General features: G+C 41.6%; 1 protein-coding gene across 2 annotated transcripts in view; it reads right to left on the reverse strand.

Annotated features, from left to right (window-relative positions):
• The window catches only part of ANO6 (anoctamin 6), a 199,765-nt gene that overhangs the window by 146,138 nt on the left and 39,961 nt on the right, over positions 1-13,666 (reverse strand). Inside the window, exon 2 of one of the 2 annotated variants that reach the window (XM_086713599.1) lies at positions 6,257-6,319. The exons of the other annotated variant lie outside the window; for it this stretch is intronic. Within the exon in view, the coding sequence (XP_086569725.1) occupies positions 6,257-6,319 (63 nt within the window). The remainder of the gene's footprint in view (positions 1-6,256; positions 6,320-13,666) is intronic. 2 annotated transcript variants of the gene reach the window in all.

The following is a 13,666-nucleotide window of genomic DNA, read 5'->3' on the forward strand; positions in this document are numbered from 1 at the left end:
CAAAAGGAGTCTGCAGGAGAGCAGTGAAGGGGAAGCCCTAGCTGTTTGGGGGCCAAGAAAGCAACCTAGACAGAGACCAGATCAGAAGGGTCTGAGAGGAACTGACTCCAAACAGATGAACTTGGTGCATTCACTATGTGGTCGACTGAGAGATTTACAACTGGGGTAGAGTCTCAGGTTGAATATTCCTAAGTACATCCAAAATGAAGAGATTAAAAAAAAAAAAAAAAAGTCAGTACAGTATTCACTGTGTAGTTTTGTGAGGAAAAGTAATCAAACTACATTCCAGGGCTCCTCTGTGGAAAGTACGACATAGTTCTAACAAAGTAAATGCTGCATATTGATCTTACCAAAATTACAATACAATTATAATATTGGGAGGATGGGGGTTGGGAAATTTGCATGAGAAGGGAGAGGAGCAGGGGTAGATGAACCCGGGCTAAACTTTTTCATCAGTAGATAACCACTGAAACGTTAATTTATGTTAATTAAAGATATAGAAGTGATTGTTAACATAATCAGCTAAAGTTAAAAATACTTGCCTCTCAGGAACAAAAACTGGAGGAGGACATGCTCTTTTTCACAACAAATCTTGTATTATTCACTTGTCTACTTACATAAACTTTTAAAAAATAATTATATACAACACCTTGCCAAAAGTAAAAAAAAATTTTTTTTTCCATTTACAAAAACTGGAAGTGAGGACTCATGTCAAACATCTCACAACAGGACACGACACGTAGAAACACAAGAACGCCACTTCTGGCACCTATTATGTGCCAGGCACTGTGCGAGATGCCGAAGACATTAACAGGTAACAACACAGAAAAAGTCCCTTTTCAGGAAACTGATGTTCCATAATAAAACTAAACGTAAGGGGCACCTGGGTGGTTCAGTTGGTTAAGCGTCCAACTCTTGGTTTCAGTTCAGGTCATGATCTCCTGGTTCATGAGTTCGAGCCCCACATCAGGCTCTGCGCTGGCAGCATGGAGCCTGCTTGGGGTTCTCTCTCACCCTCTCTCTCTGTCCCTCCCCCTGCTCGTGCCATCTCTGTCTCTCTCAAAATAAATAAATAAACTAAAAAAAAAAAAAAACTAAATGTAAGACAGGATAGGAATGTATCTACTAGAAGCAGCAACACATACAGCTTGAATGACCCTGAGAAATTTCACCAGAGTGAAGGGAAAAGACCCCAGATCGCAGCAGAGTGAAGAGGAAATGGGTAGTATACCTACACAACATTTAGGGATTCTCCCTTAACAAAGATAGAGAAATGGGGTGAGAGAGGGAGAGGGATATTAGGGTTGAGGAAGGTTCTTTAATTTTTAATATAGGGGTATCTGAGCATTAATTCACTTATTCCTTCAGTCATTCAAAAGACACTTATTGAGCACCACAACAGTGTTCCTATGCAGCTTATGACCTACTGGGGGACAGAGGCAATAAACAAAACACACAAAGTTAATTTCAGGTAGAGATAAATGCTCTGAAGTCAAATAAAGCACGTGAAGGGAACAGAGAGTTAACAGTGCTATTTGGGATCGATGAGTAAGGGAGGACAGCGAGCTCTAAGGGGTGGCATCTGAAGGAGAACTGAATGAAGCCCCAAGAGCAAGAATCCTAGACGGAAAAGGGTTGGGAGGTGAGAGCAGGTGGAGAGGAGGATGAGAAGAGCATTCCGGGAAGGAGGGGGACACATCGAGGGACAGTGAGGGGCCGGTGTAGCTGGAGCACCATGAGAGACAGGCATAGCAAGAAGACATGGGGACAAGGAGGTGGCGGGGGTCTTATGGTACACGGTTAGGAGCCTGCACTTCATACTGTTTGTAGAGAAGCCACTGCACCTAGTATAAAAGTATAATACAGAAGAATCCCCATGGCTGTTGTGTGAACTCAGACCATAAGGTAATGGATAGAGGCAGGAAGAGGGCTGAGGAAGTGATTCAAAGTCCCAGCAAGACATGGTGAAGGCCTGGGTTTAGACTCAGGTACGAGTTGGGAGATGAGGAGTGCTTGGGCTTGGGATAGATGCTAATGGGTCCGACATGAGGTGTGAAGGAAAGGCAGCGATCCAGGAAGACTTTAGGTTTGAGGGATTGAGCAACTGGGTGAAGTCACTGCCGAGATGATGAAAAGAGGAAGAAGTGTAGGTTTAGAAAACAAACCAGAAGTTGGTTTTGGAGATGCCATGTTTGCAAGAGTATAGCCAAGTGGAGAGGTAAAGCAAGCAGCTGAAAAGCCAGGGAGAGACAGAGATCAGGGAGGCAGATATGGAAGTCATCACCAAATAGATGGAAATGACTATCACCTAAGTAGTGAGCTGAGATGGGAAGCGGCCAGAGCACAAAGCTGTTGGCACTCCATCGTTTAGAGGCCAGGACTAGGAAGAGAAGGATCCAGCAGAGGGGACAGAAAAGACAAGCGCGGTTGCAAGCGGAATCAAAATGGAGCAGCACCACAGAAGCCATGCACAGAAAGAATTTCAGGAAGGAGGGAGTGGTCAGCTGTGCCCAGTGCTGCTAACGATAAGCATGAGCTCCGTGATCAAGGGCCAGGGCCTCCATGACTCATGATGAATGAACAATGCGCTGAGATAACATATCTTATCCATAAATGCACTCAGACTACTTAATAAACTGGAATAGTAACCCTCAGTTCATCTAGAACACCAACGCTCTGTTTCCATGAATGCCTCGTCACACAGCCAGCCCTCCCTCCTTCAGGATTCTCCTGGGAAGCAACCCAGGAGATCCCCAGGCCTGAGAAATACAAGCAGCTCTCGTCGGTAGGCTTAAAAGAAATGGGGTAGCAGACCACTGCGCACAGCAAAGAGAATCAGGTGTGCTTGGGTAGGACAGAACCATTCCACAGGTTTCTATATTTTTCTAACTCACAGCCTGTGAGAGAAAAATTAATGAAATCATTCCACCCATCGTCCATAGTCCTTGAAACTGCAAAATATCTTCAGTTTCTGCCACTTCCGATTACTGTTTCTAAATCCCTTTTCTCCCACTATTTGTCATGTGATGCAGCACCTGACTTTTTTTTTATTATTATTATTAATCAGGTTTACTAAGGTTTAACTTATTATACATGGGAAAAAAATTTACCCTAAGTCTGATGCGTTTTGACTAATGTGTAGTCATGTAACCTCCGGGACAATTAAGATACAGAGTATTTCCATCACCCCAAAGAGCCTTCCCTTGCCCCTCCACACTCAATCTTCTCTGCTTGCTTCTGGTCCTTGGCAAGCAACCATCCGATGTCTCCCTGTAGGGAGACAAAACTGTAGTTTTGTCTTTTCAGAATGTCATATACACGGAATCAAATCATACACAGCCTCTTCTATCTGGCTTCTTTCACTAAGCAGAACACTTTTGAGATTTATCCATGTTGTTGGCCTGCATCAGTAATGTGTTCCTTTTTGCTACTGAACACTATTCCATTGTGTGGATGTACCATAGCCTATCCATTTGCCAGCTGGTGGACATTTATTTCCACGTTTTGCTAATTATGAATAAAACTTCTATAAACTTTCACTAGAGGGTCTTTTGTGGACACGGGTTTTCATTTCTCAAGTCAATACCTAGCAGTGGGGTTGCTGGGTCATGTAGCATCTAGCTTCTGTCCACTGAGAATAGCTAAACATCTACTGAGCACTTACTTTCTCTCACACAATGTTCCAAGCTCTTTATATGCCTTATGTTATTTAATTCTCAAAACAGCAAGTTTAATCAAGCTGTTATTATCCCTGCCTTTTTGATGACGAAACTAAGGCACCAAGGGGTTAGGTGACTTGTCCAAGATCACACAGCTAGTAGGCAACGGCGCCAGGCCTCTAAAACCCAGGAATCACATGGCAAAGTGCAAACTATCAACCATTTTGCTTTGCTGCCTCCCTCAAGTCAAATGCGTGACATCTGAGAGATGAATTTACAAAATTCTCCCTGTGTTTGGACCAAAAATGGTCATTGCTGACTATTCCTTTCCCCTCTTCAAATCATGGCGATGAATACGCCTGAACTCTACACCACTGCAACAACGGCATGCCGTTTTAAAGTCAGAACTTTATAGAACATTACGAAGAAGTGCTTTTAACCATGTCACAGAAGCTTATAAATGTTACCCTATTAATGTTCAATAACAACTGTAAAGGAAGCTGAAAGTCAGCCCACTTCTACCAGTAAATACTGTCCTCTGGAGACTTTTCCACTCTCGTGACTAAGAGGTCCTGTTAGTAAAGAAAATTACAGGGACTGTGGAATCAGACAGACCTGGATTTAAATTCTGGCTCTGCTCCGTAGTGGACAGGTGCATATATATGTCCTCGCACATAAAAGCTGGTGTGAATTAAGTCCTAATTTGCAGGGCAGTCCTAGAGATTTGATGACACAACGTGGTCGAAACACTGAACACTGTGTCTTATGTGTTTAATAAAGCTCCTCTCCCCCATTCCCCTTCTCTTCCACAGCACGCTGCTGAGCCTCTGTAATTAGCATGATGGAGGCTGGTTCCTTAGCAAAGTTGTATCAGTCTGTTCATTTTCCACCCAAATAGCAGCAAAGGAGAGACTGGACAGAAGTGCTTCTCTAAAATTTCACATTTCACCTTTAAAAAAAAAGTCATGCTGGGGCGCCTGGGTGGCACAGTCGGTTAAGCGTCCGACTTCAGCCAGGTCACGATCTCGCGCTCCGTGAGTTCGAGCCCCGCGTCAGGCTCTGGGCTGATGGCTCGGAGCCTGGAGCCTGTTTCCGATTCTGTGTCTCCCTCTCTCTCTGCCCCTCCCCCGTTCATGCTCTGTCTCTCTCTGTCCCCAAAATAAATTAAAAAAAACGTTGAAAGAAAAAAAAAATTAAAAAAAAAAAAAAGTCATGCAAAAGGTTGCACTTTATATTCCACAGTATAATCAAAAATATTTTAATATAAAAGCGTTTTACATTTCCCTCCAGCTAAATGACTTAGCTTTTTCCTGAAATTTTTAAGAATATTTGTTTAAGGAAGATTCCCGACTATATGGTGGCTTCACTTACCTGCTGCCACACTGCCACTTTCCTTTTTCTTAAGTTTTTTTATTTATTTATTTATTTTGAGAGAGAGACATTGTGAATGGGGGGGGGGGGGGGTAGAGAGAAAGGGTGACAGAGAATCCCATGCAGGCTCTGCACTGTCAGCACGGAGCCTGACATGGGGCTCGAACCCACAAAACCATGAGATCATGACCTGAGTGGATAAAGCAGTAGCCTAGAAGTCTAAGACTTCAGAACGAGCCCACACACTCCCATCATTCTCTCCTGGCTGCAACGTCTTAACATCATTTTCACATTTACCCTATAACTCAGTCCAGTTTATAGTCTAGGCTCCAAAAGCTTCAAATTCTCCACATAAGCCTCAAATTCTCCGTTACTCCTGTGTGCAGCCTCCTGGCCTCTTCAACTGAAGAGATACTAGTTGCAATCTGCTTTCTGAGACAAATCTCTGGTACAGCTACAAGAATAAACACAAATACTGCAAACCTGGAAATGTTTTTCAAATAAAAATAAGACACTGACCAAGCATGACCTTAAGTAAAGTGGGATGACAGAAGACAGTTTTTTTTTTTTTTTTTAAATCAACTGAAAAGAATTTAATGTATGAATCCAGAGAAGCCAAAGGATTTAATTCAGCTATGCTAACAGAATGTGGCTTCTCCGAGTTTTATATGCAGTATGATAAAGGACATAATTTAATCCCTAAAACATATTTCCATGAAATAGCATTATTTTCCTCATACAACTTTTTGTCTTAAAATAAATGCCACATACTCCCTTCCACTGATGCCATACACACTCATAAGTACGTTATCCAAAAGTCCCCAGATGTTTTAAGTAACAACTTGTGAGGTCACTGAAATTTTATTTTCATTGTTATCAAAAGCCCCGTGAATTCTTTTTTCTCCAAAACCTCTGTTCTGGAAGGTAGGGATGGGGAGTCCTTGTGTATGAGATCTTGACCCACAGGACAGTGGGCCCTAGAAAAATAAATGACTTTTGCTTTCAGAAGCTATTTTCAGAAGCTAACATACAGACATGGATTCTTGTTAGCAGTCCATGTGGACTAACTGAAAAGTAAAGAATCAGGGAACCTCGACTCAACAAATTATCTGGGAGCCTACACCTTGCCAGCATGTTACAGAAAGGACGACTCCTGTCATCCCAGAGTTGACAGTCTTAGAGGAGAGCTCGAGGCACTGTTCAAATATAAAAGAAGGGCATCTTACCCCGACTGGATGAGTGGAGAGTATGAGGAGTCAGAAAAGGCCTCCTGGAGGCAGGAACATCACCTGAAGGATGAGGAAGCATCAATAAATACAACGGACAAATACCAGGGGGTGGTGTCGGGCAGCAGAGACCAGTTGGAGGGTCAGACCTGAGTCCCAAACTTGCTCCTGCAACAACTGGGATACGACCATGTTTTTCTCACCTGTGATATGCGATGGTTAGATTATGTCAGCTTGCCTTAACCCTTGCTGTGCATCGGAATCATCTGGGGGCTTTCTAGCAATACTGGCTCCCTCCTCTAGAAATGTGGTTTCAACTGGGGGGCATCTGTGTTTCTTTCAACAGCTTTCCAGGTGATGCTACTCTGCAGCCAGGGCTGGGAACCCCTGGATGAGAGGTCTCTCATGTCTGTGGTTCTCAGCATCTAGAGCACAATAACATCCACTGGGGAGCTTTTGAAGAATCCCAAGGCAGGCTGCATGCCAAACAGTTAACCCAGAATCTCTGCGGGTGGGACCCAGGCATCTGTAGTTTTTAAAGTTCCCAGGCTGATTCCAAGGTGCAGCCAAGGTTGACAGAACCACTGCTCTAGGTCCCTTTAATACTTCCATTTCCTATTACAGCCACTGAAGGATGGGGAAAAAAAGGAAAGAGAAACTTTTAAGTCTCTCCCTCTCTTTTATTTCAAATTAAAAAGAGAACTGAATGTCAAAGACCACTGATGGATTTTAAATGGCGTTGTAGTGGGGTGCCTCAATGGCTCAGTCGGTTAAGCATCTGACTTCAGCTCAGGTCATGATCTCAGTTTGTGGGTTCGAGCCCCATGTCGGGCTCTGTGCTGACAGCTCAGAGCCTGGAACCTGCTTCAGATTCTATGTTTCCCTCTCTCTCTGCTCCTCCCCTGCTCATTCATTCATTCATTCTCTCTCTCTCTTTCTCTCTCCCAAAGATAAATAAACGTTGAAAAAAAAATTTTAATAAGGTTGTAGCACACAGTAGAGTTGATTTTGGACCTGTACACAATTCATGCCGATGCAGGACAGGTAGAAAATGCCCATTCCAAAATGCTCTCAGTTCTAAATTTAAAATTCAGTGGAATACATATAAAATGACTCCACGGCGTGTTCTCTGCAATACTGAGTTAGAGTTTGATTTGCATGGCTGACTAGAATATGAACACTACATTCCCTACCCCCAAGGTTACTTAAATCCACTTATTAGGGCAATGGTGAACTAAACAAACAGTAATTAGAAACACTCCAGACTACCTTTTAACTCTGTTGCTAAATTATATTTTTCTTGCACCGAAGCCCATACACACAGCATGTCCACAAGCATCACACAAAACCAAAACCTCAGAAATATTTACATTAATAAGAGCATAAGCTCCTGTGGGTCTTCACATTGGATTCTGCCGGGAAGTAAGGCCTGCTTTGGAAGAGGGCTGTTCATTACTGTTATTTCTCACATCTGGGTAAATAAAGCACTGCCCACATGTGGTTAGAAATCCCAGGAGAAAATGAATTCTCCATGGGTCTGAAAATGAAGAACACCTCTGATAGACTGCCTCATTTCCTGAAATGAGTCAGAAATGAAAGTAATTCTTCAGCAAAGAACATCTGCACCGTGGCACAGCTTACAAAATAATGCCAGATGATACCCGTGGCTGAGAGGCCGGGCCTGAGGACGGAGGGAGGGCCTGGAGAACAGGACGGGTGGCCTCTGCACTGCACTTGTCTCAGAGTCGCCGCTGCTAGCTTAGAGGGTCTGCAAATCCAATGAGCGGCCGGGCATCTCAGTCTCAGCTGTAAATCTTGATTAGCAGTAAGACTGCTTACATTCCATTAGAAAGCTGGCCCCTCTCCAAAGGGTAGAAGCAGCCAGAAAGGATTCATGTGCCATCGTGGGCACGGAAACAGCAATTCTTACAAGAAAAACTGTTCTACTTAACTAAAAATAGTTTCTGCCTGTTCATGATTCAGATAGACCTTTCTTCCGTAGGAGGAAGGACAGCGGCGTGATATGACCTAATGCTGCCAGGGGAAGCCCCTCCTTCCACATTATTCAGGAAGGACGTTGTGGCATATGGTCAGGGGCTGGAGGGTAAGAAAGACTGAAATACCTTTCACAGCAACTAATAAGGGCCAAAAAACAGGAAGGTGAAAAAAAAGGCTGCCTTTACCCAAACCGAATGCCAGTTGTTTTTATTAGGTAGCTCATCCCTCTTCTCTCCGTGATGTGTATTTAAAAGGAATCCAAATCCATTATTTGTAATGGAGGCAAGGGTTGGGGAAGGTACCTAGAAACAAATGCCCATTAAATGGTCACTAGTTACATTAAAATACAGGACATATACAATGGAATACAATGTAGTCATACAGAGGGTGTGTAGATACCGAGAGATCTGTGTTTTGTGTGATACATTAAGTTCAGAGAAAAAATGTACCTGGACTCCGCATAGTAAACATTTGTGTAAATATATTTAAAGAGGTTGCCTTAGTGTGGAAGGAAGGGACTAGGAGAGCATCCAATTTCCTTTTATAACCTTGAATACAGTTTGAATTATCTTTTCATGTTCTTACCCTCCCTCTTTAACAATAGGCACTAACTAGGTAGAAGGCTATTTTTGGTTTCTTCTTTTTACTAGTCTCTATATAAAATAAATGAAGGTTATTTTAAATAGATGTTATGTGCTAAATTGTGTCTCCTCAAAATCCTCAAAATGCTGAAGCCTTAACTCCCCATACACAGAATATAACTGTATGCACCTTAAAGAGGTGATGAAGTTAAAATGAGGCCATTTGAGTGATCCCTGATCCAAGCTGACTGGCTTTAAAGAGAAGATCCAGACAGAAAGACCCCACACGCAAAGATATGCACACATAGAGAAAAGACCATATGAGGACACAGCGAGAAGGTGGCAGCTGCAAGCCAAGGAGAGAAGCCTCAGAAGAAAACAAATGTGCCAACAGTTTGACCTTGGACTTCCACCCTCCAGAACTATGAGAAAATAAATTTATCTATAAACCAACAGATGAATGAAGTTCAACTAACACAACATGGGGAGAGGCACCCATAAAAGTATTTAATGTGTCAAAAACCCACAATGTCTGCTATGATGCATCCTTTGGCATGCATCATAGCGGACAAAGAAATCGGGGCCACATTTGGTACGCAAAGACATCGGGGCTCACTGTGCCTCTGACATCAGAGTCACCCCCCTTTAAGTGGCTTGTGTCAGGAATAGAACAGGTTTCCAAACTCCCTAGTCAGGACTCCATTTGCTCATTCACTTACCATTTATGGTATTTTTAACAAGTCCCATAACTTGAAGGACTAGCACTCAAGAGATTTATTAGCGTCTTTTAAAGGCCTGGTTCATGTTCAAAAGGCTTTCTTCCTGTGCTGATAACTAGTGAAAAGGAAGGTATCACAGTAATATTATTAATTCAATTAAAAAAATTAAAAAACAAAACAAAACCTTGGTGCCAGTTTTTTTTTTAAACATCCAGAAAAACAAATGACATGCCACTTTTGTGTGCCAACCTAATTTTTTATACTTTAACACATGTGGTCTCAGACCATCATGCAATATATTAAAAATATGGTGGCCCAATGCTGAAATTTCTTTATGACATTTTATAGATTTTTTACAAATTAATCTTTTCTTTAAAAATATAATTTAAAAATCAAAGATATATTAAAATCACAGACTTTGCCTATAGAGTCTATAACCGAGAAGTGGGCTAAGATCCAGGCACATGAAAATAAGATTAAAACTTGAAGATAAATATTTGGTACAGTCAGTTCAGGCTTCATTCAGAGAAAGGTGGAATCAACTTTTGCCTTGAATGGTACGGGAAACTTTCACCAAGGGCAAATGCTGTAAGCCAATCTGGGATTAGATACATAAAAGTTAAGGAGAAGTGATGTATGTGCACATCTATCTTGCTACTAGTCTAAAGTTTTGAAGGTAAGAACTTTACCTACGATCCTAATGGAGTGTCTGGCAAATAATAGCCATTTGCAGGAGAAACAGCTGGGGAAGTACACCTTTGTGTAAGAATCTAGTGCAGATTCTTGTAAGGAGGTTGTGGGGTATAAAGTCAAAGAAGTTGGGGTCAACCTGTACACATGCTGAAATCTGGGCTTTATCCCTATGCAGTGTGGACTCTTAGAAGGTGTGTCTGGAGGAGAATGTTATAAAGAACACAGATGGGACCAGCAGTGATGTGCAGAAGGGAACAGAGGTGGTAGGGGAATGACAAGGATCGATCAGTCAAGAGGTGTCAGGGGGTTAATCAGGTGACCTCTTGGGGAGTCTCAGCCTCCCAATGTGTGAAATGGGCATCATACTACCTATCTTCATAGGACTGTTATGAATGCTAACAGGACATAACACATGGCTTGATAGTAAGCATTTAAGGAAATATCATTGCTATTACATTTATCTCTCTACACTGAAAGATATGGAAGAAAATGAGAGAGAGAACAAGTGTAAGGTATTCATCTAGGGTGCGTCTACTTAGGCTCTCCTCAAGTGCCTTAAACAGTGATAATGGCTGTCATCTTTTTTGGAAGTGGAGTGTGCTATAATTATTCCCTAGTTCTCCAGAACTTAACAACATCGATCCAGTAGACCCAGGAGGAACAGATGTCTGGAATGGTCTTTAAAGTCAAGACACTCGAAAATGAATTTTTAAGTTGTTTTTATATAAAAGTAACTAACAGGCTAATGCCAATCAGTTTTGAAACACCAAATTAATGGACTCAGCTATAAGTCCAGGAAAACCATTTTCATAATGAAAATGCCAATGCCTTTTTAATTAAGGATGGAACTGCCAACATAAAAGACTTAAGATAAATGAGAAATCATTCCTTTCTCTCAAAAATGAAAGATCCTGATAACTCTGAATTATTTTGAGCTATGGATTACGAGAAATTGTTTAGGATCTAAGCTACAGGATTTTCCAACTACATAATAATCACTTCATACTGGGGCTGACAGCCTCAGCCCAAATTTGGTGCTCTGGCTTTTCAAGTTCTTTTTTTTAATTATTGTCAGGGGGCCGGCCTCTGGTCCTATATTTAGAGTCATTAGATATGAAGCTCTACTGAAGATAATGGCACTTTGTCAAACACAAAGCAATGTTAACTTTTTTGTAAGTTTGACCTTACAAGATTTACTATACATAAAAAAGTATACGCACATGTATATAACGATGTGTATTTGTGGTAAAGCTTTACCAACTTAATTGTTATCTATCGGTCATCATAAAATAAATACATCAGAGATCTGTGTACTATTTTGATTCTCAATATTAATGATCTATTTAAAAACTATTTACTCTTTGGCCCCAGACCAGGTTTCCATATTTACTACATCACCGGAAGTTGTACTACTTAACATTAATAAAAAAAAACAAAACCCTACAAAATTACTCAAAAGGGCTAACACAAAGGGAGCAAAATAAAACATCACTGGGTACTTTTGCCAGAGCCAACAGGGACTTTCCAATAAACACCTAGGCCAAGATGAAGACGGCAGTTGGCAAACAAATTAGTAGGCTAAGACCAACACAGAAAAAGGCATGCAAACACTTCAGCAGAACGTGATGACTATTGATAGACATCAACCAACACATATATGTATGCAACACTGAAGATGAACAGCATCTTGGAAGAAAATGGCAGAAAGCCAAATCAGGAATTTAAAAGAAAGAGGAGAAGAACTCCAAGGACAAGAACAAAGGCTAAGATAACATGGGGCAGGTTATGGAGTAAACCACAAGAGAACTCAAGAGAGATTTCTCTATCTACCCAACTGGTTTCCTTCAGAATGTCTCTTAAGTTTTCAAAACCTCAGAAGCTTCATCTATGGTCTGAACAGGGAAGATTATATACTATCCAAAAGTCTCTTCCAACTGATAATAGACCAAAAATTTCTGTTTAGATGATAAACAGATACTTTGTTTTTTTATAGGCTTTTTACTTCACAATGAGCTTCAAGTCTGCAAGTCTTAATTTCACAGAAGGAAGCCAAACTCTGTCAGCACACACATAGAGCACAGCCCTAAAGCAGGAGTCAGACCAAGGCCTTTGATGGGAGTCAACCAGCTGGACAGTTCAAATGTCATCTGTGACACTAAATGTCAACCTCAGCCATATTCCCTTTGCCCCTGTCCTTAGCTCTTCCCAGTTGGATACACTCAGTTCTCAGCCCCAACTCTTCACATAATCCTACAAGTCAGACATACATTTATTTAAAAAGGTCAGTAGAGCTCACAAGATGGAACAGGCCAGGGAAATGCTTGGTGGCAGCTCCCAACCTTTAGAATGGTGAAGTTTGGGTTAACCATAACCAGTGCTCCAAAAGAATACCTCTTACTTTGCTGTTGTAGTAAGTAGTTCAGTAATTCCACTTTTCAAAACGTTCATAAAATAGTCTGAATGTGAACAAATATTTACACCTACAAATATCTCACAATATTACTTCTAACAGCTAAAAAAAATCTGCTACACACTAGATCTACAATAATCAAGGAAAGATTGTGTAAATTATACCTAAGTTAGGGGCTCTCTTCCCATTTGCACCCCCGGCCCCCACGCTCACCCTGTGCAGGACTCCAACTGCCCACTTCTGGCTACTTCCTTCACCAGGCTTAAGGTCCAAGAAGAAGGCAAAAACCACATTTGCTTCACTACCTTAGCCATAAAGTCTACATCATAGTGAGCACAAAAATCAGCATCTGTGAGGGGCGCCTGGGTGGCGCAGTCGGTTAAGCGTCCGACTTCAGCCAGGTCACGATCTCGCGGTCCGTGAGTTCGAGCCCCGCGTCGGGCTCTGGGCTGATGGCTCAGAGCCTGGAGCCTGTTTCCGATTCTGTGTCTCCCTCTCTCTCTGCCCCTCCCCCGTTCATGCTCTGTCTCTCTCTGTCGCAAAAATAAATAAATGTTGAAAAAAAAAATTAAAAAAAAAATCAGCATCTGTGGAAAGTTTGGTAGTAAATGCTTTCAAGTAAGTTATCTATGGCTGGATATTATGCAGTTTTAAGTGTGGTTTGTGAAGCATTTTTAAATATAGAGAATACCAAGGATAAAAAAAAAGCTGTGGAGATGCAAAGCAAGGATGGTTACACAGAACAGTGACTATCTAATATTCCTGAATTACACATTCGAAGATGGATAAAATGGCCAATATCACGTTATGTGTATTTTACCATGATGAAAAATAAAATAATTAGGGAATGCTTATGAGGCAAGTTAAATGAAAAGGTGGGGTACCCTAGGTCTAAACGACATGAAATTACATCTGTGTTTCTAAAAGGCTAGAAAGTAGCATACTCAGGTACTCATGTTTGGTTTATCCTAGGGTGGTTGCACTAGGGGGGTGGATTTTTGCTTTATTT

Source organism: Puma concolor, chromosome B4 (genome assembly GCF_028749965.1).
Source record: "Puma concolor isolate L17-30 chromosome B4, mPumCon1.1.hap2, whole genome shotgun sequence".
NCBI lineage: Eukaryota > Metazoa > Chordata > Mammalia > Carnivora > Felidae > Puma > Puma concolor.